At 49.6% G+C, this 25,266-nt stretch overlaps 1 protein-coding gene and 1 pseudogene across 6 annotated transcripts in view; one reads left to right on the top strand and one right to left on the bottom strand.

Annotated features, from left to right (window-relative positions):
• Window positions 1-8,058: 8,058 nt before the first annotated feature.
• The window catches only part of Ctdp1 (CTD phosphatase 1), a 57,884-nt gene continuing 40,676 nt past the window's right edge, over window positions 8,059-25,266 (top strand). For 5 of the 6 annotated variants that reach the window (XR_016538801.1, XR_016538802.1, XR_016538803.1 and 2 more), the window contains exons 1-5: window positions 8,059-8,491; window positions 17,440-17,523; window positions 18,165-18,258; window positions 20,529-20,657; window positions 23,621-23,771. Coding sequence is in view for 3 of the 6 variants with exons in the window: in XM_090352943.1 (XP_090209069.1) it covers window positions 8,163-8,491; window positions 17,440-17,523; window positions 18,165-18,258; window positions 20,529-20,657; window positions 23,621-23,771 (787 nt within the window). In the remaining 3 variants the exon portion in view is untranslated. The remainder of the gene's footprint in view (window positions 8,492-17,439; window positions 17,524-18,164; window positions 18,259-20,528; window positions 20,658-23,620; window positions 23,772-25,266) is intronic. The other variant, XM_090352945.1, reaches the window with a different exon arrangement.
• LOC150049535 (small nucleolar RNA SNORA40) lies at window positions 17,250-17,369 on the bottom strand (annotated as a pseudogene).

Here is a 25,266-nt window from a genome sequence, read left to right as displayed (position 1 = left end):
TCAACAAAGCCAAGGTCAAGAACCACATGATCATCTCAATGGATACAGAAGAAGCCTTCAACAAACTACAACATTCATTCATGGTGAAAGCTTTGGAGAAACTAGGAATAGAAGGAATATTCCTTAGATCAATAAAAAAGACATATACAACAGACCAACAGCCAATATCATACTAAATGGGGAAAAAATTAAACCATTTCCCCTAAAATCAGGAATAAGGCAAGGATACCCACTCTGCACTCCTCTTCAGTATAGTTCTGGAATTCTTAGCCAGAACAATGAGGCAAGAAAAGGACACTGAAGGGTTCCACATAGGGAAAGAATAAACTATCCCTATTTGCAGATGACATGATCTTATACCTAAAGGACACAAGAAAACTCCACTCCTTAATTCCTAGAGCTAGCTAATCTACCATTTTGGCAACGTACCTGGGTTTGATTTTTCAGTACCACAGAAAAAGCCAGAGCATAAAAAAGCCCAGGGACAGTATCCAGGATCTGAGTTCAAGCCCCAGGACTGATAAAAAATAATAAAAGAGGATACCAGGAAATAGAGATCTTCCATGTTCGTGAATAGGTATAATCAATATTGTGAAAATAGCCATACTGCCAAAGATGAGATTCAATAACGTTCTTTACTGACATTGAAAAAAAACACCCCCCAAATCATATGGAATAACAAAAGACCTAGAATAGCCAAAGCAATTTTAGGCAAAGGAAGCAATGCAGGCAATATATCACAATACCAGATTTCAAGCTCTACTATGGAGCCATAACAAAAACAGCTTTGTATTGGCACATAAATAGATCAGTCTGTGGCTTTCCTTAGGTTGGTCTTGAACAGTATTTTTCTGCTTCCATGTCCTAAGTAGCTGGAATTATGACTTTAATGTGCAGAAATTTTTAAGCTTGATTAAGTCTCATTTGCCTACTTTTAATTTTGTTATCAGTGCATTTGTCATCATACATATCCATAGCTTAATGCCAAGTCTAAAACCATGAAGCTTTTCCTCTGATTTTTTTCTAGAAATATGGTAGTTTTAGGTGTTAAGTCTTCGGTACTTTGAACTAGTTCTCATAGTGTAAGAGAAGTGTCCTCACAGCTTGGGGCCACACGTTAGTCTATGAGACAAGTGAAGGACCGTAGTAGTCACAAAACATACAGATGAAACTCAAGGCTTGAGAAATAGGGCCTTCCCATCTTCCCAATAAAACAACGGATTCCTCTTGAAGTCCTTAGTCCTGGCTTTGATACCACTGACCCATGTCTGCTTATCAGTATATGATGCAGACTTGCAATCTAGGACAAAAAAACACAATCCAGCAAGGAAAGGGGGCAGAATCTTCTGCTGTTTGAAGACAATTCAAGTAAAGTAGATAAAAATAGAATTCACACTGAGCATCAGTGGCTCGTGCCTGCAATCCTAGCTACTCAGGAGGCTAAGATCTGAGGATCGCAGTTCAAAGCCAGTCCAGGCCGGAAAGGCCATGAAATTCACCTCCAATTAAGCACCAAAACAAGGAAGTGAAACTTGGGATCAAATAGTAGAGTGCTAGCCTTGCGTATAAACTCTCAGGGACCACTGCCCCGGCCAGTTAGAGTCCCCCACACCCTAGAACTCACAAGAGCTTGACCTTTAGCTCCCAATCAGGGCTAGGGAACCATTTTGCTGCCAAGGGCAATTTGGATATCTATAACAACATTCAAGTTGGTGGGACAAGCAAAGTTTCAAAATAAGGTATCTGTGAACAGCCAAGGAGAAGCACACATGTCTGTTTTCTCATGTACCACTGGCCTTGGGAGCTCATTAGCCAAACCTGAGTCTAGACCACAGTCAACTAAATCATATTTCTAACACCCACATCTAGAGAGCCAAACAGGAAAAGTTTCATATACATCTTTTCACAGCAAAATCTGACATGAATTGATGCCGGGTACGTCTGGCTTTTCTCATTACACTTTTGTATGTTGTAAAAATACTGATATTTCGTGAAGCTGCTGCCCAGGCTCTAGGTTTTTCCTAAAAATTCTAAATTTGGAAACCCATCCACTCCCAAGACTTTATAAGATCCTCCCTTTTCTGTCTCGGCATGAGGCGCGGAGGAGGATCTGGCGGGTAGGGTCGAGGGGCAATGGTCACGTCCTCTGACAGCGGAGGACCCACACACCTCATCACCGGGACTGACAGACTTGCTCAGCTCACTGCCGCCGGATCAGCCCGTGCTTTCACCTAACCACAGGACCTTGGTTCCAGCAGAGCCTTGGTGGCTGTTCGCCCAGAAGCGCCTCTTGCAGCTCAGCGGCAGTGGTCAGCTGCTGTGCAAGGCCAGCTCCACACAGGTGCCAGTGGCCCAAGGTGGGATCCCAGGGAGAGGGCCCAATGGTCTCCCTCGATGGCGATACAGGGTCTGGCCACTTCCCTGGCCTCCCCGGGCCCTGAGGGCCAAGAGCTGCCCTGAGGAGAGGCCCTGATGGCTGACACCCCAGACCCTGAGGAGAGGCCCTGATGGCTGACACCCCAGACCCTGAGGAGAGGCCCTGATGGCTGACACCCCAGACCCTGAGGAGAGGCCCTGATGGCTGACACCCCAGACCCTGAGGAGAGGCCCTGATGGCTGATACCCCAGACCCTGAGGAGAGAACCTGATGGCTGACACCCAGGACCCTGAGGAGAGGTCCTGATGGCTGACACCACCCTGAGGAGAGGCGCAGAAGGCTGACACCCCAGACCCTGAGGAAAGGCCCTGACCGCTGACATCCCAGACCCTGAGGAGAGGCCCTGATAGCTGAGCCCCCAGACCCTGAGGAGAGGCCCTGAAAGACATGGCCCCCAAGACCCTGAGGAGAGGCCCTGATGGCTGCCACCCCAGACCCTGAGGAGAGGCCCTCATGGCAGACACCCCAGACCCTGAGGAGATGGCTGACACCGTAGACCCTGAGGAGAGGCCCTGATGGCTGACAGCACCCTGAGGAGAAGCCGTGATTGCTGACACCCCAGACCCTGAGGAGAGGCCCTGATGGCTGAGCCCCCAGACCCTGAGGAGACGCCCTGATTGCTGAGCCCCCAGACCCTGAGGAGAGGCCCTGATGGCTGACACCCCAGACCCTGAGGAGAGGCCATGATGGCTGAGCCCCCAGACCCTGAGGAGAGGCCCTGATGGTTGAGCCCCCAGACCCTGAGGAGAGGACCTGATGGCTGAGCCCCCAGACCCTGAGGAGAGGCCCTGACGGCTGACACCCCAGACCCTGAGGAGAGGACCTGATGGCTGAGCCCCAGACCCTGAGGAGAGGCCCTGATGGCTGAGCCCCCAGACCCTGAGGAGAGGACCTGATGGCTGACACCCCAGACCCTGAGGAGAGGCCCTGATGGCTGATACCCCAGACCCTGAGGAGAGAACCTGATGGCTGACACCCAGGACCCTGAAGAGAGGTCCTGATGGCTGACACCACCCTGAGGAGAGGCGCTGAAGGCTGACACCCCAGACCCTGAGGAAAGGCCCTGACCGCTGACATCCCAGACCCTGAGGAGAGGCCCTGATAGCTGAGCCCCCAGACCCTGAGGAGAGGCCCTGAAAGACATGGCCCCCAAGACCCTGAGGAGAGGCCCTGATGGCTGCCACCCCAGACCCTGAGGAGAGGCCCTCATGGCAGACACCCCAGACCCTGAGGAGATGGCTGACACCGCAGACCCTGAGGAGAGGCCCTGATGGCTGACAGCACCCTGAGGAGAAGCCGTGATTGCTGACACCCCAGACCCTGAGGAGAGGCCCTGATGGCTGAGCCCCCAGACCCTGAGGAGAGGCCCTGACGGCTAAGCCTCCAGACCCTGAGGAGACGCCCTGATTGCTGAGCCCCCAGACCCTGAGGAGAGGCCCTGATGGCTGACACCCCAGACCCTGAGGAGAGGCCCTGATGGCTGAGCCCCCAGACCCTGAGGAGAGGCCCTGATGGTTGAGCCCCCAGACCCTGAGGAGAGGACCTGATGGCTGAGCCCCCAGACCCTGAGGAGAGGCCCTGACGGCTGACACCCCAGACCCTGAGGAGAGGACCTGATGGCTGAGCCCCAGACCCTGAGGAGAGGCCCTGATGGCTGAGCCCCCAGACCCTGATGAGAGGACCTGATGGCTGAGCCCCAGACCCTGAGGAGAGGACCTGATGGCTGAGACCCCAGATCCTGAGGAGAGGCCCTGATGGCTGAGCGCCCAGACCCTGAGGAGAGGCCCTGATGGCTGACACCCCAGACCCTGAGGAGAGGCCCTGACGGCTGACACCCCAGACCCCGAGGAGAGTACCTGATGGCTGAGCCCCCAGACTCTGAGGAGAGGCCCTGATGGCTGACACCCCAGACCCTGAGGAGAGGCCCTGATGGCTGACACCCCAGACCCTGAGGAGAGGACCTGATGGCTGAGCCCCAGACCCTGAGGAGAGGCCCTGATGGTTGAGCCCCCAGACCCTGAGGAGAGGACCTGATGGCCATGGCCCCCAGACCCTGAGGAGAGGCCCTGACGGCTGACACCCCAGACTCTGAGGAGAGGCCCTGATGGCTGACACCCCAGACCCCGAGGAGAGGCCCTGACGGCTGACACCCCAGACCCCGAGGAGAGGCCCTGATGGCTGACAGCCCAGACCCCGAGGAGAGGCCCTGATGGCTGACACCCCAGACCCTGAGGAGAGGCCCTGACGGCTGAGCCCCCAGACCCTGAGGAGAGGCCCTGACGGCTGACACCCCAGACCCTGAGGAGAGGCCCTGACGGCTGACACCCCAGACCCTGAGGAGAGGCCCTGACGGCTGACACCCCAGACCCTGAGGAGAGGCCCTGATGGCTGAGCCCCAGACCCTGAGGAGAGGCCCTGACGGCTGACACCCCAGACCCTGAGGAGAGGCCCTGACGGCTGACACCCCAGACCCTGAGGAGAGGCCCTGATGGCTGACACCCCAGACCCTGAGGAGAGGCCCTGATGGCTGAGCCCCCAGACCCTGAGGAGAGGACCTGACGGTTGACACCCCAGACCCTGAGGAGAGGCCCTGACGGCTGACACCCCAGACCCTGAGGAGAGGCCCTGATGGCTGACAGCCCAGACCCTGAGGAGAGGCCCTGATGGCTGACACCCCAGACCCTGAGGAGAGGCCCTGACGGCTGAGCCCCAGACCCTGAGGAGAGGCCCTGACGGCTGACACCCCAGACCCTGAGGAGAGGCCCTGACGGCTGACACCCCAGACCCTGAGGAGAGGCCCTGATGGCTGAGCCCCCAGACCCTGAGGAGAGGCCCTGACGGCTGACACCCCAGACCCTGAGGAGAGGCCCTGATGGCTGAGCCCCCAGACCCTGAGGAGAGGCCCTGATGGCTGAGCCCCCAGACCCTGAGGAGAGGCCCTGATGGCTGAGCCCCCAGACCCTGAGGATAGGCCCTGATGGCTGAGCCCCCAGACCCTGAGGAGAGGACCTGAAGGTTGAGCCCCCAGACTCTGACGAGAGGACCTGATGGTTGAGCCCCCAGACCCTGAGGAGAGGACCTGATGGCTGACACCCCAGACCCTGAGGAGATGGCAGACACCCTGAGGAGAGGACCTGATGGCTGAGCCCCCAGACCCTGAGGAGAGGCCCTGATGGCTGACAGCCCAGACCCTGAGGAGAGGCCCTGATGGCTGACACCCCAGACCCTGAGGAGAGGCCCTGATGGCTGAGCCCCCAGACCCTGAGGAGAGGCCCTGGCGGCTGACACCCCAGACCCTGAGGAGATGGCAGACACCCTGAGGAGAGGACCTGATGGCTGAGCCCCCAGACCCTGAGGAGAGGCCCTGACGGCTGACACCCCAGACCCTGTGGAGAGGCCTGATGGCCATGGCCCCCAGACCCTGAGGAGAGGCCCTGATGGCTGAGGCCACAGACCCTGAGGATAGGCCCTGATGGCTGAGCCCCCAGACCCTGAGGATAGGCCCTGATGGCTGAGCCCCCAGACCCTGAGGATAGGCCCTGATGGCTGAGCCCCCAGACCCTGAGGAGAGGACCTGATGGCTGAGCCCCCAGACCCTGAGGAGAGGACCTGATGGCTGAGCCCCCAGACCCTGAGGATAGGCCCTGATGGCTGAGCCCCCAGACCCTGAGGAGAGGACCTGATGGCTGAGCCCCAGACCCTGAGGAGAGGCCCTGACGGCTGACACCCCAGACCCTGAGGAGATGGCAGACACCCTGAGGAGAGGCCCTGATGGCTGAGCCCCCAGACCCTGAGGAGAGGACCTGATGGCTGAGCCCCAGACCCTGAGGAGAGGCCCTGACGGCTGACACCCCAGACCCTGAGGAGATGGCAGACACCCTGAGGAGAGGCCCTGATGGCTGAGCCCCCAGACCCTGAGGATAGGCCCTGATGGCTGAGCCCCCAGACCCTGAGGAGAGGACCTGATGGCTGAGCCCCCAGACCCTGAGGAGAGGACCTGATGGCTGAGCCCCCAGACCCTGAGGATAGGCCCTGATGGCTGAGCCCCCAGACCCTGAGGAGAGGCCCTGATGGTTGACACCCCAGACCCTGAGGAGAGGACCTGATGGCTGAGCCCCAGACCCTGAGGAGAGGCCCTGACGGCTGAGCCCCCAGACCCTGAGGAGATGGCAGACACCCTGAGGAGAGGCCCTGACGGCTGACACCCCAGACCCTGAGGAGATGGCAGACACCCTGAGGAGAGGCCCTGATGGCTGAGCCCCCAGACCCTGAGGATAGGCCCTGATGGCTGAGCCCCCAGACCCTGAGGAGAGGCCCTGACGGCTGACACCCCAGACTCTGAGGAGAGGCCCTGACGGCTGACACCCCAGACCCTGAGGAGAGGCCCTGATGGCTGACACCCCAGACCCTGAGGAGAGGACCTGATGGCTGACACCCCAGACCCTGAGGAGATGGCAGACACCCTGAGGAGAGGACCTGATGGCTGAGCCCCCAGACCCTGAGGAGAGGCCCTGATGGCTGAGCCCCCAGACCCTGAGGAGAGGCCCTGACGGCTGACACCCCAGACTCTGAGGAGAGGCCCTGACGGCTGACACCCCAGACCCTGAGGAGAGGCCCTGATGGCTGACACCCCAGACCCTGAGGAGAGGACCTGATGGCTGACACCCCAGACCCTGAGGAGATGGCAGACACCCTGAGGAGAGGACCTGATGGCTGAGCCCCCAGACCCTGAGGAGAGGCCCTGATGGCTGAGCCCCCAGACCCTGAGGAGAGGCCCTGACGGCTGACACCCCAGACTCTGAGGAGAGGCCCTGACGGCTGACACCCCAGACCCTGAGGAGAGGCCCTGATGGCTGACACCCCAGACCCTGAGGAGAGGACCTGATGGCTGACACCCCAGACCCTGAGGAGATGGCAGACACCCTGAGGAGAGGACCTGATGGCTGAGCCCCCAGACCCTGAGGAGAGGACCTGATGGCTGAGCCCCCAGACCCTGAGGAGAGGCCCTGAGGGCTGACACCCCAGACTCTGAGGAGAGGCCCTGATGGCTGACACCCCAGACCCTGAGGAGAGGACCTGATGGCTGACACCCAGAACCTGAGGAGAGGCCCTGATGGCTGAGCCCCCAGACCCTGAGGAGAGGCCCTGATGGCCATGGCCCGCGGCGCCCCGCTGCTCGCTGTCTCAAGCTGATGCACTGAACAAGGCTAGGAAGCTAGCGCTGGCCGCCAGGGCGCATAGGCTGAGGGCCGGGATGCGCGCCGAGCGCCGAGGACGCGCGCTGAGCGCAGGCGTCAGGGGGCTCCTGTCGCGACCCGTAGTCTCGCACGTCAGCCCCGCACTGGACGATGGGAGCGGCCGCGCCTGCCGGGACTGGTAGTCTAGAGACGTCACAACGCGGGGTGCGCCGAAAGTCGGCGACAAAGCCCCGCGTCCCCGCCGGGATTCTCCCGGACTCAAGCTCTGAGCCCCGCCCCGCGGGGCGGCCCAGCGCGCGAGCCCCTCTGTTTACCTGAGGCCCAAGAGCGCGCACGCACGCACACGCGCGAAGGCACGTCCCGCCCCGCTCCGCTGACGTCACCACGCCTCCCGGAAGCGGGCGCCCTGAGTGGCGGGTGAAGCCGGTGTCGGAGCGCCAAGCGCAGCCAGCGTCTCCGCCGCCCGCGGTGGGCGCCGCGCCCGGAGCGCCCGCCGAGCCGCCGCCCGTCCGCTGGTCTCCTCTGCGATGGAGGTGCCGTCCGTCGCCCGCGTTCCTGCCGAGGGCGCCCCGACGGCTGCCGTCGCTGAGGTGCGCTGCCCGGGCCCCGCACCGCTGCGCCTGCTGGAGTGGAGGGTGGCGACGGGCGCGGCCGTGCGCATCGGCTCCGTGCTGGCCGTGTGCGAGGCCGCCGCCGCCGCCGCCGCCTCCGCCGCGCAGCCCTCCGGGCCCGCCCCGGCCCGCGCGGCCTCCGGGGGCCGTGTGCGCGCCGCGCGGGCCGAGCGCCGGCTCAAGTCGGAGCGCGCCGGCGTGGTGCGAGAGCTGTGCGCGCAGCCGGGCCAGGTGGTGGCCCCCGGGTGAGTGCGGGGCGCGGGGCTGGGGCCGCGGGGCGCGGGGCTGGGGACGCGGGAGGGCCCCGGCCGCGCCGGGCCGTGGCCGCCGTGGCTGCACCAACCCTGAGACGTCGTGAGCCGCCCGCAGACGCTCCCCTTGGGAAGGCCGCGCCTTTCCCGCGCCGGGCAGGTGTGTCCACCTTCTCAGACAGCGTGGCGGGCCGCCTGCCGCCTCCCCGGGCCGGGTCCCGCCTCGCTCTAAAGTGCACCCTGGCGCGGGCACGTTTTGAACCCTCGTAAAGCGCGGAGAAACGCGGTTGTAAAACCCGGTTGGCCTGCTGCTTAGCCGAGTCGCGACGCGCTGCCCGGCGGCCCGCGAGTGGATTTGACGGTGCTGCACGCCGAGCTCGGGTTGGTTCGTGGACCTGTGTTGTTCACGCAGCGGGGGGCCGTGGCTTTGGTCTGTGTGTGATCTCGAGCCCGGAGTGCTGTCTTTCATGATTAAGGCCAACCGTCCACCGCTTACGGTAGGTAGCACGAGTCCACGTCTAGCTCTTTGGTGATCATTGGAGATCACAGTCTCACAGACTTTCTTTCCTGGGCTGGCTTGAAAACAGCATCCTCAGATCTCAGCCTCCTGAGAGTGTGGTTTTGACCCATAAGAAGTAGAAGCTGCAGGGAGAAACTGCCTCCACCTACAGCCGTTGGTCCTAGAGCTGTCCCCAGGGAGGTACATCATCTTTGTAGGCTGTCTGTGCTCGCCCTCCATTGGTGGCCCCTATTCTGCCTTCCTTTAGTTGACACTGCCTTGCCTTTGTTTAGTCATCATAGACTTAAAGTACCCCTCCTCACTCTCCTGGCTCCACTTCCAGATGGAGATGGTTTTGTACGTCTTAGGATAACCCTGGGTTCTTGGTCTGTGGATCAGGCACCAGTTCTTCCTATTGAATGCTGGAGGCTGGGATTTTTTTGTTTGTTTTGTGTTTTGGTGATGTCCTGGGGCTTGAACTACGGAACTATCTCTGAGGTTTTTTGCTTATGGATGGAAGCTCTACTGCTCGAGCCACAGCTCCATTTCTGGCTTTCTGGTAGTTAGCTGGAAATATGTCTCATGGTCTTTCTGCCTGGGCTAACGAATCATGATGCTCAGATCTCATCCTCCTGAGTAGCTAGATTTCAGGAGTGATTCCCTGGCACCCAGCTAAAAGCTGACTGGGACTAGAGCCTGTGAAGAGGCAGTCCACATTGCTTTCTTTCTTTTAATCGGTCATAGGGCTTGAACTCAGTGCCCTCCCTGAGCTCTTCAGCTCAAGGCTACCGCCCTACTCCTTGAGCCACAGCACCACTTCTGGTTTTCTAGTGATTAATTGGAGATAAGAGTCTCATGGACTTTTGTGCCGGAGATGTCTTAGAACCAAGATCCTTAGATCTCAGCCTCCTGAGTAGCTAGGATTACAGGCATGAGCCCCTTGCCTGGCTACACACTGCTTTCTTTAGAAGGACAAGTCAGGAGCTTGGCTAACATTGTCTGTACTGATAGTCACTGCCCACAGGTCAGAAAAGTTACTTTGTGGCTGTTTATAATGAGGAATACTCAGGCTGAGGTTGAGAGGATTAGGATTTAATATCAGCACACGCAAATACTCACAAGACCTCATCGGCTGAGTAAAAAGCATAAACAGGAAGATCTTGGTCCATACAGACCCAGGCATAAGCATGAGACCCTATCCCACCAATAGCTAAAGCAAAAAGGGCTAGGGTCATGGCCCAAGTGACACAGTGCCTGCTTAGCATGCGAGCCCCACAACCAACCAAAATAACAATAATAATAACCAGGGTAAAAAGGGACTGGAGATGTCTCTTAAGAGCACAGGAGTTAGAACACCTGTCTTCTAAGCCTAAGACCCAGAGTCCTAGTTCTGCAAAAAAAAGGCAAGAAAATCACTGAACAGATTTTGCATTTATTTATTTATTTGCCAGTCCTGGGGCTTGACCTGGTCACTGTCATTGGGCTTTCTCTAGGCTAGCGCTCACTTCCAGCCTTTTCTGTATGTGCAGTACCAAGGAATTGAACCCAGGGCTTTGTGCATGCTAGGCAAGCGTTCTACCATTAGGTCTCGCTCCCATCGTCCTCAACAGTCTTCAGAAGCAAATGTCAGAGAAACTGTAAAATTCACTCAGGATAGACTACATCCTAGGAATAGCTCCTGGATCAAAGTTCTAAAGTTAGGTATTGAGGTATATAAAGTTCTGAATATATTTACTTCTGTGCATTAAAATAATCGCCTTCAGAAGTCTTGCTTTGGAAATAAGAACATGTTTTCATTTTAATATCAGGACTTGATAAATATCAGGACTGTTTACTTGGATGATTATATCCCTTCCTATTCACATTTATAATGATAAAAGATTACTCATTTAAAAAGGCATTCGTATTTAGAACTAAGGGATTTTCCACATTGTTTAATTGAACTCATTAAGTTTAATATGTTTTGCTGTTTGGCTTTGAGGCAGGGTCTTGATGTGTGTACCTCAGGTTGGTCTTGAATGTATGTATTTGTATAGCTCAATCTGGTCTTGGATTCTAGATCTTCCTGCTCCAATCTCTTAAGTGCTGTGATTACAGACGTGAACCACCACTCTCAGCTTTCCAGTTTTATTCAACAGTAAACATTCATGAATTTTAGTTCCTTAGAGTTTTACATACATACATGACTCACATTTGTTGCAGACTGCAAGGTGTGCCTCTGATTTAGTCGTCTTTGTTTGTTTATAGTGGTATGGAGTTTGAACTTGGTTCCTGGCTTGCTAGGCTTACTTGCTTGGTTACATTCTACCACTTGAGCCACACATCCAGTCTGACTTTTTGCTGATTATCTTGAAATACAGTCTTGAAGACTTTTAAGCACAGGCTGGCTTCAAACTAATCTTTTGGATCTCAGCCTTTCATGTAGTTAGGTTTACAGGCTTGAACCAGTGGGATCAGGCTACTAATTTAAACTTTTAAATAAAAGGACTTTGAGCTGGGAACTGGTGGCTCATGCCTATAATCCTAGCTACTCAGGAGTCTGACATCTGAGAATCATGGATGAAAGCCAGCAACGGCAGGAAAGTCTATGAGACTCTCATCTCTACTAAACTACTAAAAAAGCCTTAAGTGGAGGTGTGACTCAAGGAATAGAGCACAGTGCCCCAGCCCTGAGTTTGAGCTTCAGTATTGGCACAGAGAGACAGCAACAGAGAGAGGCTGGGCACTGGTGGCTCATGCCTGTAATCCTAGCTACTCAGGAGGCTGAGATCAGAGAATCTCTGTTCAAAGCCATCTCAGGCACAAAAGTCTGTGAGACTCTTATCTGCAGTTAACCACCAGAAAACCTAAAGTGGCACCCTTGTGGCTCAAAGTGGTAGAGCAGTAGCCCTGAGCTAAAGAGCTCAGGGACAGCACCCAGGCCCAGAGTTCAAGCCCAATGACCAACTAAATAAAGAAATAAAATGATTCTTGAAGGCTGAGGTCTGAGGATCAGAGTTTGAGGCCAGACAAAAGACTCTTATCTCTCCAGTTAACCAGCTGAAAGCCAGAACTCCAAGTGTGCCTCTGCAGTTGAGCACCAGCCTTAAGCTAAAAAGTCAAGTGAAAACAGGAAGCCCTGAGTTCAAGCCCAATACTGCCACAAAAAAAAAAAAAAAAAAAAAAAAAACCTGGAAGGAAGGAGAGAGGAAGAAAGGGACAATTGACTTTGAATCAGATAGGCTTTGAAGCACATTCGCCTAAAGACGGTACATAGTTTAAGAATTGTATGTAAAATATCAAACTTATGTCAATTCCCTTATTTTCTTTAAAACTAATTTTAAAGTGAATTAAGTGGAATCATCAAGTGGAAGAATGAGTGAATCAGGTGTGCGTGTGTGTGTGTATGTGTGTGTGTGTGTTTAAAAATAATACACCACATATACAGGAAAAAAGAAGCCAGATGTGGTACTGTGGCTCAAGTGGTAGAGCAGTAGCCTTGAGAAAGCCCAAGGACAGTGCCCAGGACCTGAGTTCAAACCCTTGGACTGGCAAAAAAAAAAAAAGTACACCAACATTGATTTTATATTTGGGGCATGAAATTAACATTATTCAAAAATTTAAAGCATTGTGAATCTACTGAAAGTCTTTTAAAGAAGTCATTTGGTGTGTAGCAGACATGTTTGCTTTCTATAGACTTTCAGAGATCTGTCTGCCTCTGTAGTATTGATACTTTTGTATGCCCGCTGGCAGTAAAAGGGTTTCCCATCCCACTTAGCTGATTAGGTGTGGCATGTAGCAGCTTTGTAAGGCTCCAGGTGTTTACTCGTGGCTGTTAAAAATCTGAGGTGGGCGCTGCTCTCCATGTCTTTATAGAACTCTTTGTGCAGCAGAGGGCAATATGACAGCTGGACCATGCATGTGATTCCCATACACTTAGGGTAGCTCAGAGGAAGGTGTTTCATGTAGAGCTGTCCCTCTGTAGATTTCTCTGATCACTTTGGGCGTTGGACTTGGTGTTCTTGTTTTCGTTGTTCTCTGGATGTTTTACATTTGTAGCCACTGCCAGAGCCTGCCCCATCTAGGTAATTCAGGCTCAGTTTCCTGAGCCATGCTGACACAGTGGCAGCCTCTCTGGCTGCAAGTTGTTATCTTAAATGGGCAGTTCCCTTCAGCACTCCTTGTGCTTGTAGTTATATGTATATATATTCAGGGCAAGTACATTGTCTTCAGGTTTTTAGCCCCTGTTATGAATTGGATAGGACCTGTCCTCCAAAAAAGGATTACGTGTCAAGGACTGAGTCCTCAGCTAGTAGTACTATAGTAGTACAGTTTAGAGATGATTAGGTCATGAGTGGGTTAAATTCATCAATAGATTAACCTACAATTAGTTGGTTAATCTGGACTGGGCTGTTAGAAAGGGGAGTGATGGAGGAAGTCACTGATGGTGTGCCTTTGAAAGGTACATTCTTGTCACTGACCCTTCCCACCTTCTTTCTCTCTGCTTCTGGGCCATCAGGAGGTGAGCTGCTCTACTCTAGTATTGTCTTCCTGCCATGATGCTCTGTCTTACCACAGAACCCCACAAGGGGGCAAGCAACCATGGAACCTAGAGCCATAAGTCAAAAAAAAACCTCCCTTATGTTGGCTTGCTAGGGTATTTGGTCTCAGTGACAGAAAGTAGTTTCAGACTGAGAGAAAAGTTGCAAGAAGAATATAAAGAATTCCTATATATGCTTCACCTAGTTTAGCAATTGCCTTCTTTGTCTTACCTTTTCTTATTCATTTTTGTCTGAAGAGTTGGATGTTAAATTATAATGAATGTCTCTTCAGGGGAAGTCAGATTGTACATCAGTTTCCCAAAACCAAAGCTACTGGCTTGTATTACCACTGTGCAGTCACCAATATCAGAAATTAACGTCCACATAGGTGTATTTTCTGGTTTGCAAACTTCCTTGGTTTTCCTAATGATTTCAAAAGCAACCCCCCCCCCCCAGGTTGTATTCTGTTATAGTTTATGACTTAGTTCTTCTATGCTTCCTTTCTTCCTTGTGGCATTATTGGCAGATTTGTTTCATAGAATGTCCCTTGGCTAGATGGTGGGTAGGCAGGTAAGTAGACAGATGGCAGAGCAGTGGGGTCCTTTCAAAAGGCTTGTGACCTCAGTTCATCTCATCTTCTGTGATTCAGAATGGTCAAGTTCCTGTTATACAGGGTTAGCTATCCTGACAGAATACTCTATTAATTTGTAGATACCTTACTTTCTCACTAAACTTTGACCCCTGCCTCTTCACAGTGGTTGGCAAGGCTGTACCTCTGAGGTTTTTCAAAGCTTGTGCAGGATATATGAGAGCCCGCTGCTCTGGACTGCCATGGAGTGGTACCTGGCTCTTAGTTTCTGGGTACAGGCCCAGGCCAGGACTCTCCTGCATCTCCCTAGGCTCCAGAAGCCCTAGACATTGGGACTTGAGATGCTTGTTGACTAAACATGGGCAACATGTGGATTTTGCTTGACCTTCAGCAGAAACTTATCAAGAACATTGTGTGGCCTTTTAGACTGGGAAATTATCCTACTCTGTTGACAGAAGATGCTGTTATTTTGAGAGGGAATGTTGTTGTATATCCCAGGCTGGCCTTGAATCCGTCTGCTTCAGCCTCAATACTGGGATTACAGGCTTGTGACAGCACCCGGGAGTGTTAGGTTTTTAATGACCATTTTTACCTTAGAGTGGAGACCATAGCATCATTGTTCTACTTATCTAGCTAAATTCTTTCTATTCTATCTAGCTATCTAGCTATTTATCTAGATTTGCTAGACTTTAGGTCTGATGGGCTCCTCCTTGGATTCTAGCGTGTCTTTGTTCTCTACCTTAAGGAACTTTTATGGTGTTTTTTTTTCTTGCCTTTTTCTGAGTAAGCTGGCTGGTTTTGTGTAGGTGTAAGCATCAGAAGCATTTAGAGATTTTCTGTGGCCTTATGGTGCGTTCTTCAAGGCACCAGGTGACAAAGGCATGGCTTCATGAGGTTACTTGAAGTTGAGCTTAAACTTGATAAAGGTTTTTATTATATTTTAATGTTTTTATGAATGCAGACTTTTGTCATCTTTAACCTTTACAAGTAAAAGGTATCTTCTTAACCCTTTTCAAGAATAGGGAATCCAGGAATTGGGGTGAGAGATGTAGAAAGTCCAGGGGTTCTGTACTGTGAGCTCCTTAAGTTAGCACTGCACATAGGCCCCTGCAGAGGGCATGCTTCTGGAGGAATGCTCTTGGATCTGGTCCCAAGAGAGTCACAATTTCCTGGTTGACTGATGTTATTTACCACAGGGGATAGATATTTCCCAAATACAAAAGCACTGTGGTGCTTTTAGCTGGTGATAAACAGGGACAACTTACACGCTGGCCCTCCATCTTCATCTCCTGTCTTTGCTACAGTTTCCTGCCTGGGCATATGTAACATTCTGGGCTAGGTGACTGTGCTGTCCTGTGGAGTGTTGGGCAGCCACCTTGACTTCCCCCTTGTGTGACATCTAGGAATGTCTATAGACACTGTCCTGTGTTTCAGAGGAGCAAGTTTATACATAATCTAGAGTCAAAACTCTCACATAGTCAGATGTCAGAAGCTCAGGACAGACACCTTGTAGCATACATTATGACTTCAGTTTGGCTGCACAGGCTTGCCAGACGTCTGGCAAGCCTTGCTTCTTCCCTAACATTCTTCTTCCTTGCTTGTGAAGACCCAGTGCTACTTTACATTACATGCTGAAACACCCTTCTTGTTCAGGTAGTGTGAGCCATCTGCATTGGCTTGACTCCTATTCAAGTGACATGTGAACCTTGCAGGTAGGAAGGTTCATATCAGCTGTTCAGTTTATACCAGTTTCTGAAACTGAGCATTTTGCCAGAGGGAGCATGATGTGCAGAGAGGAAGTGTGGCACAGCTTGGTGTCTGGCTTGTGCTCTGATGAAGGACCAGCCAAGCTCACTGGGGTATGTGGCCCTGTAGTCTTGTTCTTGAAGCAGACCTGTCCTCTGGAGCAGACAAGGGATGTGGAGAGCAGTAGGTGATGCTCATAGGTGGGCGTCACATGGTAGTGGGCAGGGAGGAGTCTTTTGTGAGTCTGACCTTATGCCAACCAGGTAGAAGCTGGATAATTCACAGCGGGCAGGTTGGGAGGAGCCCACATGTGGCACGTCTGGTGTGGCAAGTGTGGCTTGTGTGGGAGCCGGGGAGATGCTGATGAGTACTCTCAAGCAGAATTCAGCAGGTACATCTGCAGAAATTGGTGAGCTGGTTGTGAAGTTTGCATAGAAAGAAGCCCAGACTTTCGACTTTATGTATACTGGCTCCCTGGTTTTGCCTGTGTTGCTGGCTAGTCATGTCCAGCACTTTTCTGTATTTCTCCTGTCAGCCTACAAGAGCCTGGCATGTGCCCATAACTGAGTGCAGGGTGGCATTCACACAGGGCTACAGTAGATTGGTGCTCTCCCTATCCAGACCTTTCTCTTCTCACCCAATACAGAGTGAACCCTCCAACAAGAGAGTCTGAATCTGCCAGACCATTAAGGGGTTGTATCTGATAGATTTTTCCTAGAAGCTGAGCCATTAAGCATCCCACATGTCATTTAAAGGTGATCCAGTGCTAACCTGGACACGCTATCTAGTACTCTTGAGTGCAAGCCAATATCCCCTAATTCTGCAGCCTTGAGGTTTGTCCCCAGTAACCCTCCTTCCTAGACTTCTATCAGGTAACTAGTGGTGGGCTCTATGAAGGAGAATAGCTTGTGTTTGTATTAGAACTAAGGAGCTGGATGTGGGCCTATAGATAGTTTAGCACTTGGGAGGCTGAGGCAGAATAATTACAATTTCTAGGCCATCTTGGGCTACATCTTGTCTTAAAGGAAAAAAAAAGACTAAGGAATAGAAAAGATGAAACTCTGCCAGAAATGCAAATAAATCACATATATAGTCACACATATAATTTATGTATTTTGAGGCTATTTTTATGTTACATCCTTAATATTTTCAACTCATCTATGCGGCAGAATTTGTTTTATGTGAGCAGAGTCCCTGGTAGGCGAGGAAACGTGTCTAGAGTTGAGCCAGAATTAGGTAGAACTGGCACAGTTCTAAGCTGGGGTCCTCTCACACCATAATACACCAGAAGTTTTTTGCTTTGTTTTGTTTTGTTTTTAGCTTTTACATCAACTTTATTCTCAGAGCCAACTTGTGAGTTAACAAACCTCCACATTGCCAACTGTTTGTTGTAAGAATCATATTCCTTCTTACGTGTACCAGAATCTCATATTCAGCAATGAGTTCTGGGCTGCAAAAGAGGATTTACAGTTTGCACATGTCTGTAAAGCTTTGTTACAAAAGAAAGACACACATACAAGTGTTATACACCAGAAGATCTTTTTAACTGTTGTTCCCTTTGTAATTGCTTTCATCTCTTGTTTTTTAGGGCACTTCTGGTGAGATTGGAAGGATGTAGCCACCCTGTTGTCATGAAGGGCCTGTGTGCTGAGTGTGGCCAAGACCTAACCCAGTGAGTACCTTTAGAGCAGGGCACAGCCTTCAGCTCCAGTAGGTTGCACTGTGACACAGAGGCAGCGGGCCTCAAGCCAGTGGTTTACTTTATAATGTGTGAGTATGTTTGGGAACCCTGGGGCTTGAACTCATAATCTCAGCTTCAACCCTGAGCTTTTGTGCTCAAGGCTAGCTCTACCACTTCCAGCTTTTTTTGCATTTAATTGGAGATAAGAGTCTCATGGACTTTCCTGCATTGGCTGGCTTTGACTCATGATTCCTAGATCTCAGTCTCTTAAAAGGGATACAGCCATGAGCCACTGGCCTCCACAGCTCCAGAGGTTCACTTTTTATTCCTTCATTTCTGAAAGCCTCTGTAATGCTGAATTCTCTGCTCAGGTGTGGTAGGAGAATGCATTGGGCTGAGATTTGCATTCCTCCTCTGAAAGTGGCAGGGATTTGACACTCAGGCTCAGCTGATTGAGCTGACAACATTTCTTGGCTGTTTTCATGCTGTGGAGGACATTCTCATGGCTTCTAGAAGAGAATTCTGTGCTAAGATAGTCATAAGTGTCATTTCCAGCACTGACTGGAAGCCTGTCTTCAGGATTAGACATACCTCCTGTATACATTAACCACACACTCTTCTTGCATCCAAAGGCTGCAGAGTAAGAATGGAAAGCAGCAGATACCTCTGTCCACAGCAACAGTGTCCATGGTCCACAGTGTGCCGGAGCTAATGGTGAGCTCCGAGGTAAGTAGGCAGCTGGCCACTGACTTATGTAAGGGATTGCCATCGTTTCTGTGTAGGAGCAGCTCTGGTCTGAGTGCAGCTCATGTGGAATGCTACTTTCCTGAAAATGTAGAGGCTATCCTGGCTCCTTTTTCCTTCATAAATCTTCCTGAGTACCTAAGTACCTCATGGCTCCTGAATTGAATGTTGATGACCCTTCTTGTAATGCCAGTTCTGCTACCAGCCTTGGAAGAGGATTCCCCCTGGAAGTAATGTGATGGTCACCTGAGCTTGGAAACTTTGGCAGTCATGCTCCACTAAGTACATATGCAGAGCAGGGGACTGGCAAGCATGAAAGTACTGGTGCTCTCTGAATTATCCTTGGGGCTCACACTGCTTTAGGGAGCAGTGAAGCTGGAGACAGTGAGGATAGGGTCCAGGCATCATCTGCAGTGCTATTACCAGAGCTTGGGGGAACAGCAGAACCAGGAGAGAAGACTATCTGAGAAGCAGCACTCAGAACATAAGGTCTTGTCTTTTCCAGTATTTTGAAACTTACCCTGACAACTGGTATTTGCATAGATCAGGTCTGCTGGGGAGGGGCAACCCAGGAACAGCCAGAACCATCCTTTACTAGCCAGGCATAGAGCTCCATGATAAGTAGTATTTTGTCTGAGTTGTAAGAGTGTTTCAGGTTGTATGTTTTTTGTAAATCAGGAGAATGTTTTTCATTGTTAGGATTGTATTACTTTATGCTTATACATGATGTTATCTATCAGCTTCCCTCTATTTTTTTTTGTACGCTAGAAAGCTTTACTTCTGTTTTGTTCTGAATTACTAACATGTGTGTGTGTGTGTTTGTGTGTGTGTTTGTGTGTGTAAGTGTAAAACCTAGAAGTTTGGAGATAGAAAGGAAAGAAACTTCATTTTTCTTGCCATAATAGCACCACTGGCTGTTTCTGCACACACCAGTCATAAGTGAATGTAACAGAAGTTCTCCTGTCGAACCTAATCAGACCAGGTAGATGAATAAGTGAATGGCAGTTAAAGTAGAAAACAAAATAATGATGTACTCTCTGAAGTGCTTTATTTCACAGGACACTCTATGGCCTCTGGCGGGAGGTTGGGCAGTTGTTCCTTCTCAGGCAAGAGTCCTCCATTAGGCTTTTTTTTTTTTTAATTGTAATAGAAGAGTTACATTATATTCTCCAGATAGAAGGTGCATTACTTCACATACATTGATACCCTTTCTCATGTCTTGGTCCCCATTTCCCTCCCCCCCACCCCCACCTCTCATCTTGTCTTCCTACCTTCCCTATCCAATTTCAAACAACCAGATATGCATATATCCAATATATCAGATAAAGTGAAATACTGTAACAATATGAGACAACAAAGGGACAGCAAAAGAGATGAGAGATAACATAGTACATTAAGGACAACAATCACTCATTATATGGCTTTTGTTTCTATATCCTAGAGGTCCTTTCATTTAGCGTCATTCTGTATGGCCTTATGTATCTAGGTTTTGCTCTATTGCAAATCTCTGCTTAGGAGAGCCCAAGGTTTCTACTGATTATGACAAATGAGGGAAACCATTGAGTCTAAGTTCCTTTGAGTCTGGCTTACTTCACTTAATATGATTTTTTCTAAGTCTTTCCAGTTCCTTACAGATGGGGCGATGTCGTTCTTTCTGACAGCAGCGTTAGGCTTTAAGGGCAGGTGATGCTATTGAGTATCTCCAAGGTTCCGTTAGACTCTGCAAGGTGAAGTGGCAGCCAGTGGCCCAGCGCCTGAAGGACTCCAAGCTGGTCATCATGGCACTCTGCCTCGCCCTTATGAGGTGGTTTGCAGTTGTCCAACACTTTTGGACGAACTTGTTTTCTTCATTAATTTTTCAGCTTTTATTGAGGCCTCCATTATTCAGCTGAAATTTTGTAGAATCAACTATTTTCCCCTTCTCATTAGTTTGCATAGTTAACTAAATTACAAAAATTGTTGCAAGTTGGACTGCTATGAACAGGTTTGGGCCAGGTAGAACTATGTGTGTCACATTGGTTAATGGAAAGTAGGCTGACTGGTGTGCAAAATCAGCTGTAGATTTTTTTTTTTATGAGTAAGTTTTCAGTAAGCTGTAGATTTTTATTGTGTGCTATCAGCCACTGTAGGACTACATAGTTGATATTGGTTAGGTATGTGTGTGTAACATCTTTGCTTTATCTTAATCTTTATTTTATTTTGAATCCAAACTCCCTACTTTGTTATTTTTCTTTTCTACGTTTTCACTTTAGCAAGCTGAAGAGCTAGCAAGAGAAGATCAGCAACGACTGCATCGGAATAGAAAACTCGTACTCATGGTAGATTTGGACCAAACCCTTATCCACACGACCGAGCAACACTGTCCCCAGATGTCAAACAAAGTGAGTGATTCCCATGATGGCTCTCCAGAAGTCTCAGATCCCACGACTCCATTCAGAAGTACATCATTTTATTTTTTCAGTGATTTCTGTGGCTCCGCTGGAGCTCAGAAATAGACTAATGGGCACATTATGAGCCTAGGCTGTGCCAGTGATACCTTAAGCCCCCTCTCACTGTCCTCATTAGAGCCTTTTGTATGAGGTCTACACTCCCTGGTGGCAGTCAGAGGGTATAAGGGTTTGGAGACCTTTGAAGACTGCACCTATGAGGTGCTGACACACAAGGCGTGTCACTGTAGGACATCTGGGGAAGATGTGCTGATTTGGTGCCTTGTGTCTGAGTACCCTAATTAATAATATACCTGAGTCTGTGTCTAAGAGAACCTGGGTCTGAGGTGAAGGTAGAGTCAGTGTTTATGCACAAGTAGAATTCATCAGGGATATGTGGTGAGGAGGAAAGGAGCTGAGGTAAAACCCCGTTCAGGTTCACATAAACTTCCCCAGTGTTTAACCATGTCCTTGCAGTGGAACTTTAGAAGCAATGTTGAGTCAGAGTTGAGCTTTGGGAGCAAAAGGATCTTCATGCTTGTGACAGACATCTGTATATAAATCCTGTGCTCACATGTGCTATCACTAACCAGAAAGACCTTGTCAGTGTTAGGGCCTGGCACCATGTCTACATCTGTAATGCCAGCTATTTGGGAGTTAAAAGTTGGGAGTATCTCAGTTCAAGGCCAGGCCAGGCAAAAAGTTAGTGAGACCTCCATCTCAATAAAAGCTTCTGAGCATGCAGGAAGTCTAGATGGGTGTCAGCTCAACTATGCACAAGGTCTGTATGGGAGTGTCATTGTACCGAGAGCCAGCCCTGGTGGAGATGAGAAACTCTATTTGAAATATAACAAAAGTGATTTTTGAAAAAAGGTGAGAGATAGGGACATGGCCCAAATGGTAGAGCAAGCACACAGCCCTGAGTTTAAACCCTAGTACTGCCAACCCACCTTACCCCAGCCCAGCCCCAACAAAGTTAGCTGTTGGACAGGTGAAGCCTGTACTTACTTTAGATCTTATCTCAGATGCAGCTTTGCAGATGTCCTCTGACAGAAAAGTGAGTCCCTTGTTGTGGATACTGGAATGTAGGCCTCAGAGTCCAGGGCCCAGGACCTGGCTCTGGTGCTGACATGGGGAAGGTCTGGGGAAAACTAATGATAGCTGCATAAAGTTTTTCTAAGTTGGCCTAAACAAAACAAGGAACCTTTAATGTGAGGTTTGTTGTTGTTGTTTGTTTGTTGTTTGTTATAATGGACTTTGAACTCAAGACTTGGCAGGCCTTCTTTACCCAAGAGATGATACTCTAGCCACTTCACTTTTTTTTTTTTTTTTTTTTTTTACCAGTCCTGGGCTTGAGCTCAGGGCCTGAGCACTGTCCTTGGACTTTCTCAAGGCTAGAGCTCTACCACTTGAGCCTCAGCACCACTTCCGGCTTTTTTCTACGTATGTGGTACCGAGGAATTGAACCCGGGTCTTCATGCATGCTAGGCAAGCACTTTAACCACTAGGCCAAACTCCTGGCCTCACTTCACTTCTTTTTGCTTTCATTATTTTTTTTTTTTATAGAATCTCAAAGTTTTCCCTGGTCAGCCTGGACCTCGATCCCCCTATTTACTGTTCCCACATTACTGGAATGATAGTCCTGCTGCCCCACACCCAGCTTTTATTGGTTGAAGTTGACTCTTCCTTGTAGCATGGACACATAGATCCTCCCAAGCTCTGCTTTCTAGTAGCTGGAATGACAGGTTTGAGCCACACCCCCCAAGCATGAGTTTATGGCAAGAGTTCAGTCTCCATGTTGTAGTTTACATTTTAGTTATAATAGTTACCTGTGTTTCATAGGACCTTACAGCACAATATACTGGCTTTTTTGGCGATATAAATTGTTACTGAATATTTTCATATTCCCTTCATAACAACTACTGTGCATATTGAACATTTTGAAGGCACAGGACTTTCCAAAGATACTTTCCTCATCCCTGCATATTTGCTATGGCTGTTTCTTTTATTGTGCCTTTGAAGTTAGACTTTTAAGTTAGACAGTTTAACTGTCTAATAATATTTTTTTCTTTTTCTTTTTTTATTGTGATTAATAGAAGGGTTACATTATATTCACCAGATAGAAGGTGCATAACTTCACGATGTCTAGTAATATTTATTAGACGGTTAGAACCAGCCAGCTCTCGTTTGAGGATGATCCAGAAGATCACGGTGTCCGCAGGCAGGGTCATTTGGACCTCAGCAGTGCTCTGCTAGTAGCAGTGCTGCTAGGTAGAAAGACTACTGTAGTCATTACCACTGCAGTCGTCTGAGGTCCTAAAAAGTGTGGTTACCATAGGTAGTAATTGGGTGGTTGATGTAGTTATGTGGGTAGTTGCTAGTTTCTAGAGGTAGGGCTCATAAGGTATAGATATGGGTAGTTATGGAGTAGCTGTCATACTTATAGGCAGATGTAATGGGTAGCTACCATAGTTATAATTATGAGGGGCAGTTCTTACAGGCTGTTACTATCAGGAATACTTAGCATAGTACTTTAGTGCATAACAGTTATGGAGGTCACTAGGCCATTCCCACACCTTACTTGGAATGTGTAGGTAGTGGGTGTTGTGTGCCCTCACCTTAAGGTTCTTGCATCACCCCCTTTTTTTTTTTTTTTTTTTTGCCAGTCCTGGCACTGTCCTTGGACTTTCTCAAGGCTAGAGCTCTACCACTTGAGCCTCAGCACCACCTCCAGCTTTTTTCTATGTATGTGGTACCAAGGAACCGAACCCGGGTCTTCGTGCATGCTAGGCAAGCACTGTACCACTAGGCCAAACTCCCGGCCCGCATCATCCTTTCTGAGGGGCCGTACCCTCCCTCAGGTGCTGCCGGGGTAGCTCATCCACGACCTTTTCTTACGTTCTCACTATTCTTCATAGGGTATCTTCCACTTCCAGCTGGGCCGGGGCGAGCCAATGCTGCACACCCGACTTCGGCCTCACTGCAGGGACTTCTTGGAGAAGATTGCCAAGCTATACGAGCTGCACGTCTTCACTTTTGGCAGCCGGCTATATGCACACACAATTGCAGGTGAGGCAACAAGGAACAGTGGATCATGTTTCCTATCTTCAGGACGTTTTCTTGAAAACTAGGAATAGCGTGAGAACTCAGTCTTCAGGTTGGTGGCTGACAGGGAGTCAGTGGGTGAGAGATTCTGCTGTGGCATCCGCTGGGTAGACTGCCACATGTTTATGGACCAGTTTGGAAATCTTGGAACCATGAGTAGGTGGAAAGATAGAAACTTTATATGCATACTTATTTTTTAAATCATTCACCGCCTGGAGCTCTGCTGTATTGTGTTTGTAACCTGTGACTCAACCTCTGGGATTTGCTGTTTGTCCTCTTGGTATATACATTATATATATATATATATATATATATATATATATATATATATATATATATATATACATCTGTGCTAGCTTTGGTGCCCAGCAGGTGGTCGCACTGACAAGGACAGGGCAGAATGTGATGAATGAAACATTCCAGTTATAGGAGGTCTTTGACACTTCATTTCTAAGTTAAAAATATCATAAGAAGGGGCCGGGAGTTTGGCCTAGTGGTTAAAGTGCTTGCCTAGCATGCATGAAGACCCGGGTTCGATTCCTCGGTACCACATACATAGAAAAAAGCCGGAAGAGGTGCTGAGGCTCAAGTGGTAGAGCACTAGCCTTGAGAAAGTCCAAGGACAGTGCTCAGACCCTGAGCTCAAGCCCCCAAAAAAAACCATAAGATATGTAAAATGGGGGAAATATCCCTTACTGTCAATATGTCCACCTACTGGGAAGGGGCATGGGAAACAAGAAGATACTGGGGAATGAAAAGTATCAAAATACACTACATGTCTGTGTGCATGTGCGCGCACGTGTGTGTGTGTGTGTGTGTGTGTGTGTGTACATATTATATATGTATGAAACAAAAATAATGAAACCTACTACATGCTATTTAAAAAGGGAATGTTAGCAGAATATAATAGAGGAGATAAATATAAATAGAGGAGATACATTTGTTCAAAATGTATATGGTACATCTGTAAAATTACCATAGTGGCACTCCTTGTACTATCAGTGTATGGTATGTAATGGTGGAAAGTAATTGCTATGACTTCCTAAGTAACCTCCTTTATAGTAGGTGAGAAGTATAGTATCTTCACTTTTCCTTCCATGGAGAAGAAATAATTTCTTGACATATGAGGTTTCAGTTTCCTGTAGCTAATACTAAAAGTCAACAATTCATCAGTTTGGGGTGTGTGTATCTGTGTATGTGTGTGTGTTTTCCCAGCCAATGCAGACTTTTTTTTTTTTACCTAAGCTGGCTTCAAGTCACAATCGTTTGAGCTCAGCCTTTGAGTAGCTAGGATAACAGGCATGAGCTCTCAGAACCTGGCAATAACTCCTAAGTTTTCAACTATCACTGAATGCCATGATGAAATCTCACACTGTCTCACATGTTTCTCCTGGGATGTAAATCATCACCCCATGTTATGCTCATGATCCTCCTATTGGTCACTTAATTCTTGTCTTAG

Source organism: Megascapheus bottae, chromosome 19 (genome assembly GCF_031878675.1).
Source record: "Megascapheus bottae isolate mThoBot1 chromosome 19, mThoBot2.hap1, whole genome shotgun sequence".
Classification (NCBI taxonomy): domain Eukaryota; kingdom Metazoa; phylum Chordata; class Mammalia; order Rodentia; family Geomyidae; genus Megascapheus; species Megascapheus bottae.
Note: the sequence above shows the minus strand (reverse complement) of the source record. Positions and strands in the feature narration are given on the sequence as shown.